Source organism: Canis lupus, chromosome 5 (genome assembly GCF_003254725.2).
Source record: "Canis lupus dingo isolate Sandy chromosome 5, ASM325472v2, whole genome shotgun sequence".
In the NCBI taxonomy this organism is placed as follows: Eukaryota; Metazoa; Chordata; class Mammalia; order Carnivora; family Canidae; genus Canis; species Canis lupus.
Genome location: NC_064247.1, coordinates 38,065,628 through 38,089,931, shown reverse-complemented (window position 1 = coordinate 38,089,931; position 24,304 = coordinate 38,065,628). Strand labels below are relative to the sequence as shown.

Below are 24,304 nucleotides of genomic sequence, written 5' to 3'. Positions count from 1 at the left end.
CTGGGGTACCTATGGACGTTCGTGCTCTGCACCCACACAGCCGGGGCATCTGCAACAATGAGAATGGCTTTCTTTCACTGATAAAAAAAAAAAACCCACAACAAAGTAGTTTGGGGCAGGGGGGGATGGTGGGGGGGGGTGGGATAGAACACAATCAGAACCCCATGGGATGGCCTTATGCTTATTTTAGGTTTTTGGTCTTTCCTGAAGGACGGAAGGCAACATAATCTCTCTCTTCAGTGCTCAGAGCCTCTGGAGGTCTTAATTGGCTCCGTAGCCACCGCAGAAACCACAAAAGATAGACGCTGAGAAGGGAGAAAAGTACTTTGGAACATTAACATTTCCTTACTCCACAGGCCGTCTGGGATGCTAATCGCTTTCTAGGGCTACTCATTTTATCTTTCTTCTCAACTAGACAGGTCCCGAGGCTGTAGGGTTTCCATCTCCCATCCGCCTGGAGCTCTTCCTCTCTGATCTTGTCGGCAACCTGCCGGGCCCAGGAAGGGGCCTTTATGGAGGTTCAAGGGATCAAGGTGACCGAGGTGCTGAGTACAGGAGGCCATGAGTGGGGCAATATTCAGGGGAGCCGGCCTGCCTTCACACGCACACCTTGCTCCCACTCCCGCCTGGAGTTTCACAGGTGTTCACAAGCTGCTCTTTCAGGGGAGGAGCAGATTGATGCTTTGCTAAATACTTGAAGGGTGAAAATGGGATAGGGAAGGCAGGAGGGTGGAGGCCAGGCTTAGGACAGGTAGAGGCCGACTGAAGAAGGGGTCGGAGGAGACAGAAAGCTTGGGAGGACCCAGGAGGGCTCAGCTAAGTACTCAGCTAAGTATTGCCTATGGTATGGTTCTGTAATCCTGAACTCCCAGCCTTGCTGCTATCCTGCTTAAACCTCCAGTGGGTCACTAGAGCCTTTCAATAAAGTCCCAATTCCTCAGGAAAGCAGCCCCTGTTCCATGCTGTATGTGCAGCTCTCATGCCTACAAATCCCTATGGATGTTCCTCCCTGTCCTTGGAAAGCACTCCCCTCCTCCAGTGAGCTGTCAAGGCTTAATTCAGAAGTTATTCTGCTCCAAAGTCTTCTTGGACCAATTTTTTTTTGGGTGGGGGAGGGGGTTAAGAGAGCCCATAGTCCTCTGAAGGCATCTTTCTTGCTAAAGCTCTCATAGCTCAGTTGATTATTTGATAGGCCCCAGCCTCTCTCCGAAGACGCTGAGACCTGCTTTCTGTGAGGACAAGCCTGGGTTTCAGGGATTTTCAAATCCCTAGTGCCCAGCACACAGTAGGTCCTCACTGACACCTGCACGAGGAAGCAGGCTGCTCAGCTGAGTGGGTGGCCTGCCTGCCTCTCCTACACCCTTCCCTCTTCCTGATCACTGCAGTTCAGTGGAGTACTTGAAAGACTTCTCTCCATTCAGACGGTTCTCCAGAGTGATCACTCTCTGGAGGTTCAAAGAAAAATGATTTGGATACCACAGAAGGGGAACACTTGGGGCCACTTTTTTTTTTTTTCTCCAGGGCTCTTTCAAGCGAGCATGTACTCTGTGATAAGAACCCAGATAAGGGACACCACCTCTGTGGGTGATACAAATGACACCACTGAGTGCATCTGAAATAGTACCATCTGCCCACATCCTGTGCTTTAAGTATTTCCAAGATATTCTGAAGCTAGAGCTCTCTCTGGTTCTGTCTTTCCGGGCTGGTGGTTCTTAAAGGGGTCTGTGCATCACCTGGCAGTGTGTCAGAAATACAAGTTCTCAGACCTACTGAGTCGGAAACTGTGGTGCAGGGCTCAGGAACCTGGGTTTTGGGAGGCCTGCCTGGTGATTCTGAGATGCACTCAAATTTGAATCTGTTTTAGACTTTGGGGAGATCACCGGTGCAGTCTCAGGTGATGCCCTAGTATTCAAAGCACAAACTCGCAAGGAAGATGGAACATAGGTTTATAAGGACATCAGTTTGTCCTTCTAGGCAGAAATGACTCTTGAATTTTCCGCAAGCATGGAAATGCTCTTCATCTGTGCCATCAATATGGCAGCTCCTGGCCACGTGTGGCTGTGAGCATCAGAAATATGGCCTCTGGGACCAAAGTACTCAATATTTATTTAGTTTACATTGGAACTGAAATAGTCACATGTGGCTGGTGGGTGTCCTCAAGGATGGAACAGTACATTCTAGAAGGTGACAAAACTACATATATAATCTTACTCAACCCAGCATCTAAAATCTCAGCGATATAAACGTTGAAACTACATTCTCTCAGATTCTACCTCATTTCTGTGTATCACTTCCTCTTTTATAGTCCCTGACACAGGGCTGAGGCTCAATAAATATTTGGCAACTGACCTGGGATTAACTTAGTTTTGTCAGCTGGAAGATGGAAGGTACCTATTTGCTGATCGATTTATTTATTCATTCAATTTTAATCAAAGATTTGCTGCTTATCTCAAGTTTGCTCAAGCAAATCAATGTTTTGATACTTTTTTTTTTTTTTGAAGCAGTTTAAAGCATTATGTAAAGTAACACTCTGTAAATCTGATGGGAGTTTAGCTCTAGGACTGGACCCGTGTGTGAATGAGAATTGGGGAGGCGGTAAACCATGCCCTAATTGTGCACCCTGCCATGTGTCTTTACAATCTGACGAAAAAGGATGTATTACAATTCACCTGCCAGAGAACTTCTCTCTGTGGTGACATCAATCTGTTTCAGACTGCTCTGCTTTATGCCAGGGTCAGTTCAGGTAGGTGACGGGGTCTCATTTTTCAAGATAAATATGCATTTTTACCCTGCAACCTAAAACAAAGTATAGTCTGGCCCTGGGCTACCCCTCACGAATGAATCTGTATACAAATGATTGAATTTGGATTACAGAAAGACTATACCCCAAATTATTATTATTTTTTTATTTTACATATGACTATTAGCAGTTTAGCCAAACTCTCTGAACGTGTAAGAACTCCTGCCTGAGTGTGTACTCCTAAGTGGGAAGATTTTTGCAAAGTTCTTTCTTTCTCTGGCCTCTGGGGATGCAATTCTAGCCAACACACGCCGAGGCTCAAAATCCTCTCGAAGGAACCTCCCGGGTATACAATGAAGGGCTCTAGCCCTCAGCAAGAAACTGGGTGACCAACAGAGGACAGAGGTGACCAAGTTCTGTACGGCTCTGAACTGGACTGCCCCCACCTATCTCCAGTGATACTGGTCTCTGGGGCTGTAATATTGGTCCCAACGGTGACTCTGGGAGCTCCTAGAAAGAAATGGTAGTTTGGGGGCCTTGCTCCTGGACTCTGGGTCTGAGGAACCTGCATAAGTTCTAGCACTCCCAGCAGGGTGTGGGGGGCTGTGTCCGTCAGATAGGCAGGTGACTTGGAGCACCACATCACTGCAGATAGGGGCCCTACCTCGGATGTCTGGGCAATCATTAGAAAGGTCTGGAGAGGTTCAGAATGTGATCCTTAACTATAAATTGCAAATGAGGGGGCACATTCAGACACCATCTAGTCTAGGGATGTCAATCCCGTGCTTCCCACCTTCTCTACCCTCGCCCAAGAGAGCCATCACTAAGGACCAGGCAGTCTTCCCCACCAAGCCTGAAGGGAGCTCACAGTCTGCAGACCAATAGCCAGGTAACAATTACAAATTGCTCAGAGTTTGCAAACCAGTAAGATCTCATGATCTTTCTTGATCTGCATGAACCCACCTACTGTATAAATGAGGAATACAATAACTCACTGAATCCTCATGACAGCTCCATGAGAAGGGACCTTGTGGGAGATGAGGAGACAGTAGCATAAAGAGGTCTAGCACATTCTAACCAGGTGGAGCTGGCCTCCAAAGCTGGGCACCCGGGCTCCAGAGCACTCGCTCTTTACCAATGTGCTGTCATTGCTCCCACATGGACAAGATTCTGGCTTGGGGTTTAATCACTGAGCCAATGAGCATGGGTCTAGATTATTTTATCTGTAGATTCATGAAACTCCAACATTTACAGGATATTAAAACCATTCTAAGAGACGATCATGCTAAAGGTGTAATCGCCTTTGTAAGCTTGCCAAGTCAGAGTGTAAGGGCTTTTATGAAAAGTTTCAGAAATGTGGCTCACGGCACTCTGGTTTATGGTCAACTGCCTTTTGATCTCTCATGTGAAAAATATGTACTTACATATATTGCAGGAAACCTCACCACTTCCTTCCTAAGTGTTGGTCAAAAACACTAATTACTTGGCTAATTAGACTGTGAAGCTTCCCTTACAGATGGTAAAAATGAGCTATTTTCACCCCACAAATTTCGCTGTACATCCCCACCAAAAAGTAGATGGGTTTCAATGGTTTTATTGTAGACACCATGAACAATTTAAGCAAATCATATAAAAATAAATTAGAAACTAATGAAAAGACTTTCCTCCTTCATAAGGGGTTGGGAGGGAAGAGCTAATGCTGGGGGCTGCCAACGAGGGAGCCTGAGCTTTGAGAGGAGAGCTGGATGCCTTGTCCTGGACGCCTTCTCCACAACACGAGACACCCCAAAGGAATCAGCAGCCCCAACTTGATTCATGGTTTTTAGGTACTTGCTTTTCATTCTACCTGTTCAGCCAGTTTTTCTTTGTTGTTCCCCTAGAATAGCCCCTGCCCCGGAAAGCACACGCTCGCCTGGAAGCCAGATGACATGGTTTACCTTCAGCTCTGCATTCACGGTATTTCAGGCTGCCGCACCAGCACATTTGCCAGAAGAATTAGTGCAGAATCAAATGGAACCTAACAGCATGTGCTATGGTTCCCGGAAGGAAATGCCTCTGACTAGCACATGCTGGTGCTTGCAGGCTGAGAGCAGCACAGCGTGCTTGGCTCTGGCACCCACCCGGCTGTGGGCCTGCGGACCGAAGCGGACACTTCACACGTGACATACTCACCAGCATCAAGGCTGCCGGTGGCCGCTGTCCAGCCCATGACAGGTGGGACGGCCCCTACAACGGCACCCACCCAAGTGTTGGCAATGCTGATCCTCTTCAACGGGGTGTAGCAACAGGTGTACAGGAAAATGTTGAAGACCCCCAGGGCTCCCGTGAGGGGGTTCACCCCCCAGGTCAGGAGGGCAACTCCTGGAACAGCACAGCAAGTGGCAAAAGACACAGCTAGCAACGGGCTGAAAAAAAAAATCAGCAAATACAGAGCAATCACTTTCAAGTCCAGGTAACCATGCTGCACACTGGGAGAGCTGGGGGAGTGAACCACCCGCCTATCATATGGTGAAGTGACCATGCTGGTTCGTCTTCTTCCCTGCAACATGGCATCTTCTTGCATCTGCCAGCTGGGAACGAAGGTACAGAGTCAAGAGGCTAGAGTGCCCTGGATTCGCACCCGGTCCAGCCCCCTACCTGGCTGTGGGATGCTGGGCATCCCTGTGCTCATCTGTACAGCAGAGATGCTTGACTGCGCTTTGCCACAGGCTGAAGGGAGGTAGATGGCAAACCTGCTTGGTACGAAGTCGATGGCAGACCTGTTTGGCACGGGGCTCTGTTCTACGGTTAGTGCGAGAGAGGTGAGAGCTAAAACAATACTGTCACATTTGGGCAGAAACTGGGGCCTTCATTCCAGGAAGCCCTTCTGCCCCTGTATTTACATTTTATTTAAAAACACCATCCAATTAGCAGTAATGGATAACGATAGTGTATCTAAGTATATCTATCTGTAATAAATTACAGGCTCAGGGTGGGGCCAGCGCGGTGCCAGCAGCGAAACACCAGGGGGCCACTCCGCAGTGACGGCACACTTCCAGCTGTGTTTCCAAGACACTGCTTGTTTCAGAGACATGGGATTTCAAGAGGAGTCACATGATGTTGTATATGCAGTGACAGCATTCAAACACAACTCTCTACTAGCAGTGATGATTCTAAGGCTGATTCTCATCAGAGCCCACTTTTTTTTTTTAAGATTTTATTTATTTATTCATGAGAGACACACAGAGAGAGGCAGAGACATAGGCAGAGGGAGAAGCAGGCTCCCTATGGGGAGCCCGATGCGGGACTTGATCCCAGGACCCCAGGATCATGACCTGAGTCAAAGGCAGATGCTCAACTACTGAGCCACCCAGGTACTCCTAGAGCCCACTTTTTAAGGTGGACTTTGTGTGGAACTCTGTGAAAGGCTTTTTGAGAGTGTAGATAAATCGGATCTATAAGTTCCTGATTATATGTATGTTTATTTATTTTAAAGTAGGTTCCATGATCAACACCGTAGAACCCGACGTGGGGCTCAATATCATGACCCCGAGATCAAGACCTGAACTGCGATCAAGTCAGATACTTAACCAACTGAGCCACCCAGGTGCCCCTATTTATTCTTTCTTAAGAAACCCAAGGAGGCACTTGAGTGGCTCAGTGGTTGAGTGTCTGGCTTCAGCTCAGGGCGTTTGAGTCCCCAGAGGAAGCCTGTGTCTCCCTCTGCCTATGTCTCTGCCTCTCTCTGTCTCATGAATAAATAAATTAAATCTTTGGAAAAAAAAAAAGCGAACAAAAGAAACCCGAGGAAGTCTCTGGAGCCTGCCTTCTCCCTATGGAGGCCCTAATTCCGCCTCTGAGGGAACTGCACGGGGCTCAGTGCTTCCATTCGATCAGATCAGATCCTGTGGCCACCACCCCTGAAGATGGAACCCAGCAGAGAGTGGGGGTTTGATGGAGAGGGTGCTTGTGACAAAGAACAGAGCTCCCCACTGATGGTTGAGTTTCCACCCCGTCTCCTGGCAATCTACCTCCTCTGGATCATAGAGTCCCCAGCTTCCATGGCAGTCACTCGGGCCCCCCTCCAACTTTCATCCTGCCTGTCCTTCTAGGGTCCCATCCTGACCATCCCCACCAGGGCCCCTGCTCCTGCCAGAGGGAGCCCATGACCACACTAACTGGCCCTGCTTTCCAGATGGAAACTCAGGAAGATGGCTCTGTGCTGTTATGTCTCATGTATGGCCAAAATAGCAGTGAAAATGTTACAACTGTTGTCCTTCTTGCAATAGGGTGGTTTATAGCCTATAAGAATGGAGTTTTGTTTTGTTTTTTTTCCTATGGGACTGTAAAAAGCGAGTTTTCTTTTGGGTGGGAGAAAAATGTGGCTCATAAACATTTTTATTTTTCCTGAATTGGACCTTGTGTAAAAAAAAGAAGAAGAAGAAGAAGAAAGAAGAAGAAGAAGAAAGAAGAAAGAAGAAAAGAAAAGAAAAGAAAAAAGAAGAAGAAGAAGAAGAAGAAGAAGAAGAAGAAGAAGAAGAAGAAGAAGAAGAAGAAGAAGAAAGAAAGAAAGAAGAAGAAGGTTGTTTGCTCTTTCTCCTAGGTCTGTGGAAGCCAGTTGGATTCAAAGGTATTAGTGTTATGAAAAAAGCCCTTTTAGAAAAGCACACATGATTCTAATTTATTGAGATAGGCAATTTCACATGGAAGTTTAGTTTCTGACCCTTGTAGGCATCCCAGAAAACATGAGGCTTAATTTTGGCGTTTCAATCTGTGTGCTCAGGGGCATGGATGGAAAGTGGGGAGACTGACAAGCTACAGAAGCAAAAATGAGGCTATTTACCCAGGTAGCCCCAACCATCTCCAGCACCTACAGGCTGCAGGGACACACTTCCCTCCTGGTACAAGGAGACCCAAATCGGTGAATTTCATGGTTTTCTCACATTATGGGCAAAGGTTCTCCAACTGCAAACTCTGTGAAGTTTATTTTCCTGTGGTGCTTTCATTTTCCTAAAACATCTACTATAGAAGTAATATATGTTCTTTTCAGAAAATTTGGAACTACAGAAGATTACAAGTAAATTCTAAATTACTCAGTGAAACACACTGGTTTATATATTCTTCGCCTTTTTTCAATGATACATCTATTTAAAAAATAACAGAACATACTGAACTGTGGCTTTGTTACTTACTTTATATATATGCATATATATTTAAATATTTTATTTATTCATGAAAGACAAAAGAGAGTGGCAGAGACACAGGCAGAGGGAGAAGTAGGTTTGCTGCAGGAAGCCCGATGCGGGACTAGATCCCAAGACTCTGGGGTCATGACCTGAGGCAAAGGCAAACACTCAACCACTGAGCCACCCAGGCATCCCACTTACTTTATATTTTAATATATTCTTTTTTTTCTTAAATAAATTTATTTTTTATTGGTGTTCAATTTACCAACATACAGAATAACACCCAGTGCTCATCCCGTCAAGTGTCCCCCTCAGTGCCCGTCACCCATTCCCCCCCACCCCGCCCATATTTTAATATATTCTTAATAATTTCCCTGTGCCACTCAGAATTCTTCTGTATCATCATCAATAGCCATGTAGTGGCCTACTCTGTGGATATACCACAATTAATTCAGTCAACATACCCCTTCTGGACACTTCATATTTTTCCCTTTTTGAAATTAAAAAATAACGTGGGCACAGATATCTTATAGACAGACTATTGTTCATAGTTCTGATTAGGATAAATTCTGAGGATTAATTCCCAGACATGAGATAGCTAAGCCAGATGACAGGCACATTTTTAGGGATCTGACTGGTACTGCCAGTTTATACCCCAGAGGATTTAGGCTAGCTCATACCCCACCAGCAGTACATGAGAAAGCCTATTTCTGGAAACTGTACCAACACTGCGTATGGTGTTAAAAACAAAACAAAAGCTAACAAAGTAAAACATGTTTGTTCAGATAGGATATTCCCATTTCACAGATGAGAAACCAAGACTCAGATGACCTTGGATGACGAGGGGAAAACGGGTGCTGACCCCAGTGTACAACTGAAAATCCAGGGGCACCTGGGTGGCTCAGTCACTTAAACCTCTAACTCTTGATTTTGGCTCAGGTCTTGATCTCAGGGTTGTGAGATTGAGCCCTGAATTAGGCTCCAAGCTGAGGTGGAGATTACTTAAAATTCTCTCTCTCTCTCTGCTCCCCCTCCCCCAGAACTGCCACTCACACACTCTAAAAATAAAGAGAAAATCCACATGTAACTTTTGACTCTCTCCAAACTTTTTTTTTTTTAAGATTTTATTTATTTATTCATGAGAGACATACAGAGAGAAATACACAGAGACACAGGCAGAGGAAGAAGCAGGTTCCATGCAGGGAGCCCGACATGGGACTTGATCCCGGGCCTCCAGGATCACACCCCGGGCCGAAGGCGGCACTAAACCTCTGAGCCACCGGGCTCTGCCCAGACTCTCTCCAAACTTAACTACTGATAGTGAGAACTGCAAGAGATCCTTTTTACTGTGATATGCAATTTACTGGAGAGATGAACTGCTCATGCAGAGATGATTAGCATCACACATGGCAACTTAAGTGGATGCTCCCCAACACTTGAGCTCAGTACAAAGCAACATTAGAGGTGGTTACAAAATTATTACAGCAGTTAGTTTTATGCTGTTATGATTTGATATAGCATCTTTTACATTTGTTTACCTTTCTCTCCACTCAAATGGCACCATGTGCAGTCTGTAAATGCATGTGTAAGTTTTGATAAATTTTAAGATTTGATAATAGATTTGTGTATACATTAGCATATGACAAGGTAGACTAGTATTTACTTATGTGTATGTATTTGTATTTTTAAATTTTTTGAAACTTCTACGCTGTGCAGTTCATCTTTTTCAAATTATCACAAATCTCCAAAAAATTTTCTACTGGATGTATTGAAAAAAAATCTACATGTATGTGGACCTCCACAGTTTAAACCCATGTTGTCCATGGGTCAACTATACCAGTAGCTGGAAACCAGATTTGCACCAGGACTCATTTGTTGGTTCATTCATTTAATACCACTGGTATGTGGGGGGCACCCTGCTATAGTAAGACTTCCTCATTTCTCTGATTTCTCGGGTCCACTGAAGTCTTTAGGCTGGTGCCTTCAGCTGGGGTTTAGCCCCTTTGGTTTACCCCAGTGTAAAAATAGCCTAAACTTCCTATTGCATTTCCTGAGATGAACACTGTATTAAAAAAAAAAAAAAAAAGCAAACAGACCTAGAATATAATGTGAGGAGCAAAACAGACATAGCCTGAAGAGAGACAGTTAAACAGGCGGGCACTCTGGGACTACTTATGGACAGTGTGTGGGTATTGGGGACAGGCAGGGAAGGATTCTAGCAAGAAGTGCTGGGGCGGGCGGGGGGGGGGGGGAAGGCGCTAAAGGATGGAGGGGGGTGTTCCAGGCAGTGGGGGCAGCATGAGGGTGGGCCGGAGGTGTCAGAGAACCCCCCTCCCCCCCAAGGCCATGCTGACACATCTCTCTGACATTGCCTCTGGGCACATGCAGGGTTAAGAAAGTTTTGTTTTCTCAATAGAGGAACAAAATGATCAGAGGTGCTTTTCACAAGGACCCCTCTCTGCCTGCCCTGAGGACCAGCAAAGACAGGTAAGCGTTAGTTTGCTCAACTCCCAAAAGAAGTCACATTAGACATTTTTGAGGAAAAAAAGGTGAGCCGCACCATCCCTGCAAGCAGGCAAAGCACCAGCAAGATGATGGTTTTGGGATAAAGAAGAGTGTGTCCCAAGTGACCTCTGGGCTATTTCTTAAAGTTTGATTTACCATGGAATCTTTAACAATCATGGTGATAATGAAGCTGCTTAAATTTAGCAGGTTTAATAAAGAAATCTATTTTTTTTTTTTTTAAGATTTATTTATTTGAGAGAGGGAGAAGCAGACTCTGTGCTGAGCGTGGAGCCTGATGCACCGCTTGAGTTCACAACCCTGAGATTATGACCTGGGCCGAAATCAAGAGTCAGATGCTTAACCCCTGAGCCAGGCGCCCCAGATTTAGCCATTTTAGTAAAGAGATCCATTTCAGATGCAGAAAAAGATTAGTCCAGTGTGTTTATTTCTCATCTCCATTAAACACAACTATGACTTTCTGCCTTAGTACACATAAAAGTCGGGGCTACATTTCAAAGACTTGAAGGGTAATTTTGTCGAAGACTGACTTCTCCTTATTTTTTGTCAACTACTCAATATACTCTTTCTCCTATTCCTAGTGCCCAGCCCTTGATCAAAAAATGGACCTGCTCTCTCCCACTTCTGGATGGGTCTTGAAAGTATCCCAAACCTGGAGACACACATATACACATATACATACCCAGAATTACTTCCCTTTTTATCATTTATTATTTAAAATTTTCTTTAAATTTTTCTCTTGGGCAGCCCTGGTGGCTCAGTGGTTTAGCGCCACCTTCAGCCCAGGGCGTGATCCTGGAAACCTGGGATCGAGTCTCACATCAGGCTTCCTGAATGGAGCCTGCTTCCCTCTGCCTGTGTCTCTGCCTCTCCCCCCCACCCCTGTCTCTCATGAATAAATAAATAAAATCTAAAAAAAATAAATTTTTCTCTTAAACATTTTTTCCCCATTAGTCATTTTGCTCCTTTTATCATCTAAATTCCTTAGCAGATTGCCTCCATTTCAAGTGCTGCTCTGAGGTCTGATTTCTAGAAGCGGAACTAGAAGGCCAAGCAGGCTTCCTTGGGATTCCCTGGGCCAAGCTGGAACTCTCCCTGGTGAGCTATGGTCCCCAGACCCATAGCATCAACATCACCTAAGGATTTGTTAGGGATCCAGGTGATCAAGAGGCCTGCCGAGGCCTGAGACTCAGTGCTAAGCCATTACCAGTGTGGTGCTGGGCCCATCTGGCCTACATCTGGCCTAGTCAACGGAGGATAAGCCCACAGAAGACCTCCATCTCCACTCTACCTCTGATGCTGGCTGCAGCTGGCCTGGGTAGGTCACCCATTTCCCACTGTCTTTTGATATATGTCTCTTGATATATTCCAAGTGGAAAGAACAAGCGGAAGCTGTAGTCAATTCACTGAGAAACTGCATGTTTACACTTCCACCTCTCTGCTCCCACTGCCTTGATTTAATCTAGTCATGGTGCTAAGTGTTTTGGCCGTTACAAGGGTGAGATGAAACAAGTACATCCAATTCTTGATAATCTTGTGTTTTCTAGGTGACAAGTTTCCTGGGGTTTGCTGTACTATCTCTACTATTGTGGCTCCTGGAACATTTCATACCAAAAATGTGTTTTAAAAGATTTTATTTATTTGAGAGAGAAAGAGAAAGAGAAAGAAAGAGAGAAAGAGAGAGAGAGCACATGCGCACAAGCAAGGGGGAGGGGCAGAGAGAAGCAGACTCCCCAGCTAAATGGGGAGCCAGATGTGGGGCTTGATCCCAGGACTCCGGGATCATGACCTGAGCCGAAGTCAGATGCTTAATTGACTGAGCCAACAAGGCGACCCCCAAAATGTTTTAAATATGTGCTAATGCTCTTTTACCTAGTAGTATTATACTCTGATTTCCATATAGCAGCAATAACTAGTAAGCATGGTGGACAGGAATCAGGGGTTCTGAGTTCAAGTTCTGATTTGAACTAGCTATGTAAAAGTGGGCAAATTATCTAACCTCTCTGATCCTTAGTGTCCTCAACTATAAAATAGGGGGGTGTCTTAGGGCTCTTTTGACAGCAAGGTTGGAGCTCAAGACAAAGAGGCTTACACAAAAAGCCTCAGTAAGAAGACCACAAGGAAGGCAAGGCAGGCGCTCTGTCTCACTGACTGTAGGATCTTGAGCAAATCGTTTAACTTGGTCTTCGTTTCTTTATCTGTAGAATGGGAGGTACTTAAGAGTTAAGAATTAAACGCAGGAATGTAAATAAAGCGCTTAGCACAGTGCTCACTAAATGAGTGCACGGCGTTCACACGTTCATTTATTAGGATTTCTCTCGCGGCTTCTACAGTTAGCCACTACGCTAAGTGTGCGTATACAGCAATGAACAAAACAGACAGCAATGTTTAGTCTGAAAAGGAGATAGACATTAAACAAACACAAGTATGATGAATTCTCAAACTATAAAATCGGCTACAAGAACTGGCAAAATGAGCATCATCTAAATAGAAAGGAGGTAGAATTGGACGCAGGGATAATAAACTCGCAATAAGTTGTTTCCACTCGTTAGTTTTTTTCAAACATATGAAGACATACAGTCATGCATGAGAATATGAATACAGATGTATATATACTCACGAATATCAAGTACAGGGTATAAAAGTACGATGGTGGCACAGCATTTTCTCATAATTAGCATGGCAAAACTATTTTTATTTTCAAGGATAACTTTAAGTTAGGAATTCAACGTTCTTGTATCAAATTACAATAAAATAATAAAATAAAATAAAAAATGAAATAAAGCAGCACCAGGAAAAGCTAAATGGATCACATGGAAAACGATTTTTCTTCAAATGTTGGTGCTCTTGTATATCTGCAGCACTGGCTGTAATGGTATTTATTTATTTATTTTTAAAAGACTTTATTTATTTATTCATGAGAGACAGATAGAGAAGCAGAGACACAGGCAGAGGGAGAAGCAGGCTCCATGCAGGGAGCCTGATGTAGAACTCGATCCCAGGACCATGCCCTAAGCCAAAGGTAGATGCTCAACCACACTGAGCCACCCAGGTGCCCCTGTAATGGCCTTTATTAAGGAGAGGAGATTTGTGAACTTGCACAGGTAAGATCAGAAAGGCAGATGAATTGGGTGTGATGGTATTGTACACATTTTCCAGTTTTTAGTAAAACGGAATAAAGGGATGAATAAGGAAAACATTGCTATGGGGGGGGGGAAGTAGGATGGCGGTAGAAAAATGAATCTAGCCATTGAACTAAAAATGTTTTTTTTTAATATTCATTCACTCAGGCAAATAGGTTCAGGGGTCATGCTGAGGGGTGAATGATGATTTATTTCCAAACTCATATCCAAAACTGAATTACATTGAAATGGAGAGATCTTTCTATTGAGCATCAGGGGCATGGGTGGTCTTCTCGTTTTGCCTTTTCTGCCCAAGGCTACTCCAGAAAAGAAAGAATAGACTAGAGGGATGAGAATCTGTCCACACATTTCTATGAATTATTTATTCTTCCTTTAAAATACTATGTTTCTTTGTTTACTAAACACCAATTCTTAGTGGCTCAGTCGAAGTGGAATTTTCTGTAGAAATTGGGAACAAATGAGAGAAAAAAATTGTGCAAGTTTTAATTTGATGACTATTTATTGAACTTAAATGTAATTTAAATGACTGAAATAACTTACTGGAGAGATGTAGTCTCTCTGTTTAAGTAGTGTGTCGGAGAGGTCTATGAAATGTTACATTAAATCAAGAAGGCTTTATATTGTAAGCAGCTCTGTAGGTAACTGGTTTACACAAAAATTAATCTTATAATAGTTCTTGGTCATTCTTCCAGAATAAATGGTTTTTAAATTATAAAATAAAATCTCCTTCTGTAAAAAACAAAAGAAAACCCCAAGCCTTCATCAACCCAAGCCAATTTAGCTTTAATTTCCTGTATAAATCCCACATTTGAGCTCAGACCTGAGTTTTTTGGGGAAAAGTCTCTACAGATAACTGTTTTAAAAACGTCTCCCCAGAATCTTACTCAGAAGCCTTTTCTTTCTGAACAAGACTTTTAGCTTACAGATACAAGGACTGATGAGAATTCATAATTTAAGGAACAAGTGAAGAAAATGTGGACACGAAACATAGTTTAAAAGAAAATTAATTATAGCAGCTTTGGAAAAGCTATCAGTTACATATAAAACGATGGTAACCTGCCTAAAAATTAAATTTAAAAATGCATTTAAGGGAGCCTGGGTGGCTCAGTTGGCTGAGCATCTGACTCTTGATTTCGGCTCAGGTCATGACCTCAGGGTCCTGGGTCTGAGACTGTGCCAGGCTCTGTGCTCAGCGGGGAGTCTGCCTGAAGATTCTCTCTCCCTCTCCCTCTGCCTCTCTACTCTGGCATGTACTCTTTCTCTCTCAAATAAATAAATAAATCTTAAACACATTTAGGAGAAATTCAAGAATAAGCAAGTATATCTGGCATGACTGTATTTGGAATGTGGGGCTGTGGCATTCTATTAACAAAAGCTTTAGTTCCTCCAGGAAGAAAACAAAGCAGATCTGAGCTGAGTTCTGAAAATCAACAGAAAGAATCTTACTAATCTAGGAGGGAGATATGCAAGATAGGCGGGGGGGGGGGGGGGGGGGGGGGGCAGTGCTGATGAACCTTAGTGCTGACCTCTAAGATGCCGCCTTCTAATTCCAGGATCAAGCTAATGGGGACTCCTGAGTTACGCCACCTCAATTCAGTTTAAATTAAGGATAAACTATTTGTATAGAGACTGGAATTTTCAGAGAGAAGAGATTCCTGTAGTCTGATCCCATCCATGGAAACCCAGTTCCTAGTACAGGGGTCCCATCTCAGCCTATTTCTTGAACTCCTGAACTCCTCCACTACCCTCGGCTCCCGTAACACCTCGATATTTTTCCTTTTCCCTGGTTGAGCCAGATGGCTTAAGTTTCTTACCTTCTTCCTTTTTAATTTATCGGATTCTATATCAAAAAGCAGCTTTGTCTACCCCCATAAAGTTGGGGTCAATGAATTTGAATGAGTCTTCAGAAAGCTTTAATAAAACACAATTTATAAATAGTGAGGCTAGGGAATAACACTACCCATCCCTGCAGCTTTGTAGAGTACCTGGACAGACCTGCTACCCACTGGCCAAGGTGAGTACGCAGGTGACTCCACCTCCTGCAGGAATGGTGGCTCCTACTGGAGTCTAGGGGTCTAGCGGAGTGTCTGAGAACGCAGAGATGTCCAGAGGGACCAGGCTGGTGATTTAAAAGGAGTCAAGTGGGTCTCCCTGAAAAAACATGAGCGGTGATGCACAGTGGGAACTGGTACTCAGGTCTGGCTGGCAGGTACCATGTGTGAATGTACAAAAAAAACTCAGAAACCTGTTAAAATGTTGTTAAAACACTGTTAAAACGTTCTCTTTTTAAATGCTGGCATCAGTAGAAGAGCACAGCAGGCCAAAACAAAACAAAAAATGCCTCTTCAGGATTTGGCCTGTTGGCTGCTGTTTTGCCATCAGAGTGGTCCAGGTGAAAGATCTCCACTATGAAGCAGAGGTAGCTCTGGTGCCCTAGGGTCGACCCCTCCTGTACTTGCTTCAGTCTTGTGTGGCCATTTCTTTCCCAGCCTCTGAGATTCAGCCTGACATCAAAACAAGTCCTCCGAGAACATTTTCCCAGGGTGGCCTGCTCTCCTTCCTGCCCCTCACCCGCAGCCCCCGGGTGGTCTGCACACCCTTGGCTGTCACAGAGTCCTCAGCCCTTCCGCTGACGGGTCTGCTGCTGCCTCTCCCGCCCATCCCACCACATCCTACCTGGATTAGTGCCTCCACTCTGTACCATTCAGCTTTCTGTTCCTGTGTCCAAGGCTGGCGTGCCCCAAACGCTGGCTGAGACAAACCTTTACAAACCATGCACGAGGGGCTCCTGGGTGGTTTAGGGACTGAGCGTCTGCCTTTGGCTCAGGTCGTGATCCTGGGGTCCTGGGATCGAGTCCCGCATCGGGCTCCCCATAGGGAATCTGCTTCTCCCTCTGTCTGTGTCTCTGCCTCTCTCTCTCTCTCATGAATAAATAAAACTTTAAAAAAAAAATGCATGAGAACAAACGTCCCCTTCAGACCACCACCTGCAGACCACCAGTCAACAGGAATAGCATTTCATTGTGCCCCATCTTTTCACCTCATCCTACTTGAGGAGAGAGAGAGAGAGAAAGTGATAGCACGTGAGACTCACTGACTCCAGGTGATTAATAAAACATGTCTGCCCCTATGACTTGCTGCTCAAGTGGCTACAAGTGATTGACTGGTTTACTAGGCTAGGATAGTTAACTCTTCATATTTATCTTTCTTAAAATATCTGAATATTTCTTTGGTTGTAAGATGGGATGTGGGAACGGAGGAATCCCCCATCCTCAGGACTGCTGATGACAAATGTTCACAACTCTTGCTGCTACAGATTAATTAATTGTAAATGCTTTCTTCTTCCTTATGACGTGAGAGTTTGCTTCTAGAAAACACCGGTGCTCCCCTCTTTTACCCACTGCCGTGGCTAAGCATGATGCTACATACAAAACCTGTTGGCTGACTCTTCATCCTGCGTGATTCGTCAGGTTGAATGATTTTTCAGAACACAATTCTCTACCTTAGCACTGCTATTATCAAGTTGAGACCAAATTTGTTCTTCCTGCCACTTCAAATGACTAGTTAACACTAAAAAAAGAAATTTCTATACTTATAAAATGTTTATGTTCTTATTACATTTGCAGTATATACACACCCAGAGACTAATCATAACAACCCTTAGGAACTCTGTGGAGCATTAGCCTGGTCTGGGTACTTGTCTGCTGGACCAGCGGGACTGGGTGATGAATAATATTCACAGCTCCCCTGCAGCCTGCAAAATGTTTACATTTGCTTAAGTGCTTACTGGTAAAACCTTCAGTAAATTTGAAAAATGTCTCCTGTGAATCCCTATAATGCTTAAGCTAAACCCTATTCTTTAAGTTAATAAATGCCAACTAAACAATCCATTCATTTCACTTCGAAAACTCCATCTTCGTCATTTATTTAAACACCAGGTACTGGCTGACCCCGACCCCAAGTGTTTTAATTTGTCCTGTCTCAATAACCTTTCATCCACTCTTATGCTTCTCTCTCTCCTGCCTGTGGCCCACACCTATAGCTTACCAGTTGTGGATCACTCTTGTCTGATCCATTACGTTGGAAAAACGACTGTTGACATGCATTATTTCCCTGTCAGCATCACCAAGCTGGAAAATGGATAATCCAAGGAGAGGTAATCCAAACACACATGCGTTTCAAAATAACAGGGAAGGAGGCCTGGACCAGGCCCGTGTTCACAAAGCTTTCGCTATCCAGGCTGTCCTTACCCGAACCCCCTTTCCCTGACCTCCCAGAGCACTTCTTGTTTATCCAACTCTCTCATTTCACTCAGTGCATATTGATGGCAGCCTCGGCTGTCTGCAAAGAGTTTTATGCATCTGGCTAATTTTTTCACCCTGATTATAAACCTTGTGAGCTTTATAAAAACAGAATTGCCAGCGCTGGTAACATTATCGGTAATCAATAAATTCTTAACGAATTGAATTAGGAATTATTTAATTCTAAAATATACAGAAGAAACATCAGACCTTGACATTCTTCAAAATGATTCATTTTAGTTAGGACAGACTGGAAAAAATGTTATTACTTAAAAATATATATATGTTTAGGATACATTAGAAATTTAAGTCTGAAGGATCTCAAAATAGGTAAAGATGGTGGATTAAAAGTGTTTGGAACCCTCTGTTTTCTCTGAAAGCAAAAAGAACCTGAAACAGGGAACCCTGGCTTTGACAGAACGAGAACTAGGGCACGTTCCTACAGAAAAGCTGTCAAACACAGGACAGCAAGGTAGGATACGTACCTCTCTGTATGTGAGGCAAAATACAAGACTTAGTAAATGTTAAATCTAATATCTTCATGGAAATAATTTGACATGAAGTGTGTCCACTGGGGGTGGGAGTGGGTCATAGCTAGAAAGTGACAAAGCAGAAGGAAGCCTTGAGATACACATCTGGCAAGCTCAAGTTCAGCAGAAGGAGCCCTGGGAAGAGGAGCCTTAGGTCCTTTGTGTGACCCTCTTCATCTCTACCCTTTCCCCTTCCCCTTGCCCCAGGGGACTGGACCAGGGATGAATTATCTGGCCCAAGCTTGGACAATCCCATTTCCATTCACAAGGCTTTGGAACCTGGCTACATGCGTCAGCTGGGACACCTGAGGGCTTAAGGCCGAGGCTGCCATTTTGATGATGAGTCCATGCAAGCGAAAGTAGGATCAGAAGAGTCAAGGCACAGAGAGAGGAAAATGAGGAGGTGGACAGTGAGGGGAAAAAGCTAGCCTGTAACCGCAGCCCCAGGAGGACACCCTTTCCAGAAGTCGGAGAATAAGAGAAAAATTAGATGCAGCAGCTGACTTACACAGGGACCAGTTGTCGGAATATGAAGTTGGAAGGAAGGGTCCCACTGGGGTGGTGGGGTTGGAACAGGTACGAGAGAGACCCTAGGGAGAGTGTGAGCCTAACACCTGCCCTCAGGCAAGCTGGGCTCTAGGTCTTCGAGCTTGAGGATCCCAGGCAGAAATGGGGTCCCAACAACTGCCAAAAACAGGTGTCAGCTTCCAGCAGCTATTTTCTGCAGTGGAAAAATATCTGGTCTGCCTAAGCAGAACGGAGGAGTATCTAGGAAGAACTACCATGAACATCCTCTTTTAAGCATCCCTCACACTGGCCATTTTATACAATTGGGACTGATGTTGCCAATAGCCAGGGAGCTCCAGTGGGGAGAAGGAGTTCCAAGGCACTGCATGCCCATGATATGGGAGGGAGTTATTAGTGAGGACATCAACAGGGCAAGGCAACAGGAGCCTCGGAGGTGTCAACGCTTCTTGATTTTTTTTTTTTAAGATTTTATTTATTTATTCATGAGAGATACAGAGAGTGAGAGAAGCAGAGACACAGGCAGAGGCACAGGCTCCATGCATGGAGCCTGATGTGGGACTCAATCCCAGGACTCCAGGATCACGCCCTGGGCCAAAGGCAGGCGTAAACCACTGAGCCACCCAGGGATCCCAAATGCTTCTTGATTCTGCCTGTGATGAGTTCCTTACCAGCCCGCATGCCCAGACTACCAGGATGGTGGATGGTACAGGCTGTGACACTGCTGTGCTGACATTCAGCCCCAGGGGAACAGAGGCAATGGACTCCAAGTTCATAAGGGATCAACTCTGTGGTGAGGCACCAATACCAGAGGGTAAAATCGTGCCACTCGGACCCTCTGGAGCCATTCTCTGCAGATGTCCCCGGGAGACATCTTCTGTATGTCAGGCAAACGGAGATGCCAGAGCTCTTTAGCCAAATGCACCAGGACTCTGAATTTAGCCACATGCATCTGGGATGCTTCCTAAGTGATGTGAGGTACAATGCGCTCCAATTCATCAAGTGGCCCCCAAGCCATTACAGACTGTGATGAATAATTCTGCCACAAAGGCCCCAGGGCTGAAGTAAAAAGCACAGAAAGCCACGGGGTCAAATGTTTCCACAGGAATTACATTTGGTAAACAGAAGCTGCAAAAGGATGTTTCTATTAACCACCTGCAATTATTGTAAGGCCACAGCAGTTCTCTAGAACAGACAATCAGAGTAAGTAGTTGGTCCTCATGGGTCTGCAAGAGTTAGGAAGGATTTAAACAAGTCATCTTCATATTAAAAAAAAAAAAAAAAGTCATCTTTCTATCCACTAGGAAAAGCAGTATTTTCCCAACCCTTGATAAGGAAGACAGTCTTTCTTTTATTAACGGTGAGTGATACCTTAGATATACAGAACTGGAATTTTATGTAGGCAATAAAAGATAATTAAAAGGACTGTCCTCTGTATTCTCCTTGGGAAAATGAAACAAAGGATAATGTAATTTCACAGATTTTATTCTCATTAGATGGTATTTTAGTTGTAAGGACTTTTACCATTGATTCACAACAAAATTGTAGGAAGTTTCTGTTGCCTAAAATATAAGGGGCATGCGTATATTGTAACTAAGCTATCTCCAAAACTGTAATTTTTTTCCTACTCCTTGCTTATTAAATGCATCCAATGCCACTTTCTCCATCACTGCAAATAATGCAGATGAGGCCACAGTGGCTGCTCAGAAACAGAAAGGCAGGCAGCAATAAGGTTGGAAATCAGACATGTCACAGGACGGAGTGCATTTTCATGGTCTGGAAACCCAATGGAGCTGCAGTTTGTTTCCTTTATTTAGGTCAGCCCTACGGTGAAAATACATTATACTCAATATTATCCTATGAAATCCCCTGCAGTGATCCAGAAAGTGCAGGCAAGTTTACATACATCTGATTCCAGGAAATAATGTCCACTAAAGTTCAAGAATCACTGAATTCAATGAAAGGCAGTGACAAAAGGAAGGTCTGTATTTAGATGGCTGGGCAGTCAGACCAGACCATTCTGCCTTTATGGCTCCCAGTAGAGGAGAGAGATGGGGATTCCTGAAGAGGTCTGTTTCTCTGCAGGGTCGACTCCTTTCTGTCTACACATTGGGAACTGGCAACTGGAACAGTCACGTATTTTTGCTGTGGTGGCTGTGAGCACTTGACTGGACAGCAGGGCTGCTACTTCTCTGGGGGTTCGATTCTCATATCTGCTTTGCTACTCTACCTCCTGATGAATTTTGTGGTACAGAGGCTGCAGGACTGAAGAAACATGGTGTTACATGCAGATAGGAAGACATTCCTTAAGGGACATACAGAAGTTGTGCAAGAGAAAAAACTCAAGAAGGCAGGTGGACAGGCAAGGGAGGAGTAGAAGCAGGGAGGCCGGGACTGGCAGGGTTTATCTGTGCAAGACTCATGATCCACAGGAGAGGAAAGGCTTTGAAAAGCAGGCACATTTCAAGTGAACTTGCAGGCAGTAGTGGCCAGCCAGCGTTCTGAATGAGAAACGGCAAACTTGACTTCTACTGTGACCATCCCGGTCCAGGCCATCATTCACTCCCCTGAACCTGTACTAGGCCTCTGCTCACTCTTGTGATGCTGTGGTACATTCTGAAGAATTCTTTCAAAATCATAAATGCCATCACACCTATCCTGTACTTTGGACTCATTTCTGGCTTCCCATGGCACACAGGATTCAAGCTAGACTTCTCACTGTGGTGTCCCTCTGACCTCACCCCACACCACTCTGCTCATTCTGGCCACTGTGGACTCTACGCTGTTACTGTGTCAGGCACACCCTGACCACCTGGGCTGTGCACCTGCTGCTCCCTCTGCCGATGACGCTCCCCCACCCTGCATCCTTACCCTTTGGGCCTCAACGCATATGCCACTTCCTCAAGAGCAGCGTCCTTATACTTCTCTTTTTCTAGGGGTCTCCACCAATTGCTCTATATTATCTGTTTGTGCAACTGACAGCCACCTAGAGTGACCTTTTACAATTTATTTGTTCACTGGTTTACTTTCCGCCTCCCCCACAGGACAGTAATGAGGGCAGGACTCGGGTCATGTCAGGCATATTCCAGCATTCAGCCGGAGCCCAACACCCAGAGATGCTGAGCACACGGTTGCTGAGAAAGCACTAACCACCACAGGGATGACCTCACAGTCATTCACTGTCTGCTTTAGAAGAAGGGCTGCATTCTCATCTAACCCCACGGGGTAAGGGCATTATCCCCATTTTACAGAAGAGAACAGAACATTTTCCTATGACGCTCCTGCCTGGTAAAGCAGGTAGAGAAGCTGGATTCTGAACCCAGGTGGTGTGACTCCAAAATCTTATGATCTGCGATTTACATCAATATGGTCCCCAGGGAAAACCAAGTACACCCTGAAAGTCCAGTCGTTTTGCACACAGTAAAATTCACACATTTCAGGCAAATGGTTAGTTCTGAGTTCTGAAAAAGATACATAGTTGTGTATCCATTGCCATGCTCAAGATATAGAGTACTTTTTTTTTAATTTTATTTATTTACTCATGAGAGACACAGAGAAAGAAGCAGAGACATAGGCAGAGGGAGAAGAGAAGCAGGTTCCCTGCAGGGAGCCCGATGTGGGACTTGATCCCAGGACCCCGGGATCACGCCCTGAGCTGAAGGCAGACACTCAACCACTGAGCCACCCAGGTGTCCCGAGATATAGAATAGTTCTGTCCCTCATAAAGTTCTTTCATGCTCCTCTGTCCTCAATCCCCTTCTTTTCACCCCCCAATTCCTGGTCACCATTGATCTGATTTCTGTCCCTGAAGTTCTGGCTTTCCAAAATGCCATACACATGGAATCATACAGTGTGTAACCTTTGGCATCTTTCACTTGTAATGCTTCTGAGCTGTATCCATGTCATGGCACCTACACACACACCACCTGAGGGGCAGTTAGGATGCTTTCAGCAATCATGAATTAAACTGTTGCAAATATTCATGCACAGGTCTTTGTATGGACTTACGTTTCCAGACACACACAGTAGTGGGGTCATATGGCAAATCTCATTTAACTTCATAGGAATCTGCCAAACCATTCCACAAAAAGTAACTGTACCACTCTGTATTCACGCCAGCCACATAGAAGAATTCCAGTCACTCCACATCTTTGCCAGCACTTGGTATTATTGTCTTAAAAATGTTAACTGTTTTAATAGGTGCACAGTGGTGTCTCACTGTGGTTTTCATTTGCATTTCCCCTAATGACTAGTGATATTGAAAACCTTTCTATGTGTTTATTTGATATGTGTAGTTCTACTTTAGTGGAGTGTTTGTTTATATATTTTGCCCATTTTTTAATTGGGTTGTTTTCTTATTATTGAGTTTCAGGGATTCTGTATGTATTCTGGACACAAGTTCCTCGTGAGCTTCATGCTTTGCAAGTATTTTCTCCCACTCTGTGGCTGGTCTGGCCATTTTCAGAAGTGTTTCTGGGAGAGCAGAAATTTTTATTTTGGTGAAGTCCAATTTACCTTTTATTCCATCTATGGTTTGTGCTTTTTGTGTTTTATGTAAGAATTCTTTGCCTAGCTTCCTGCAGCTGGATTCTGTGTCCTGGTCTTGTGTCTCATGACCCCACTATATTCATTTACTGGTTCTAGTAGCTTTTTTGTAGATTCATTTGAATTTTTCATGTAAACCTGTCACATTATCTGTGAATGAAGGGTTCATTTCTTCCTTTCCAATATGCAGGCCTGTTATTTCTTTTTCGTGTCTTGTGCTGCTGAAGAGCCCGCCCCAACACAACACAGACTACGGTCCAATCCCTACAGAACAGCCCTCACAATTTGGTGTGGCAGGCACGTTTTCTCAGCCTCCTTCCCGCTTTGCTTCCTTACCACACTCCTTCAAATCCTTCCCTCTGAGTCTGGCCAAGTCATTTATTTTTATCCTTCAACACATATTTTGCACTCCCTTCCTTACACCTTTGCTCCTCATGTGCATCTTACCTGGCATGGCCTTTGCTTTATTCTCCGCCTATTCTATCCAGAGTCAGTGCATCAGTCAAGGTCTATAGAACACCCCCCACCTTCATGCTCACGCTTTCTCCTCACAAATTCCTCATGCCTGTCTCAATGGCTTTCTCACCCACTTGATGCCATGTGCTAAGTATTCCTGTCTCAGAGTCCTCGCTTCTGTATTTCTCATGCTGGGGAAGTCATTTCTACTTCTCTAACATCTGTCCATCTGTCCACCCATCCATCTATACAGCCATCCGTCATTAAGCATCAGCTATCTGCCAGATGTGGTGGCTGGAATGCATGCCCCGTGATGTTCCAGACTTTTGTCTGCTCTGTTCCCTACTGTATCATGGCATTAGAAATAGTGCTGGGC

At 44.6% G+C, this 24,304-nt stretch overlaps 1 protein-coding gene across 1 annotated transcript in view; it reads right to left on the bottom strand.

Annotated features, from left to right (window-relative positions):
• The window catches only part of LOC112647325 (protoheme IX farnesyltransferase, mitochondrial), a 127,321-nt gene that overhangs the window by 9,791 nt on the left and 93,226 nt on the right, over nt 1–24,304 (bottom strand). The window contains exon 6 of the mRNA XM_025428325.3: nt 4,913–5,145. Within this exon, the coding sequence (XP_025284110.1) occupies nt 4,913–5,145 (233 nt within the window). The remainder of the gene's footprint in view (nt 1–4,912; nt 5,146–24,304) is intronic.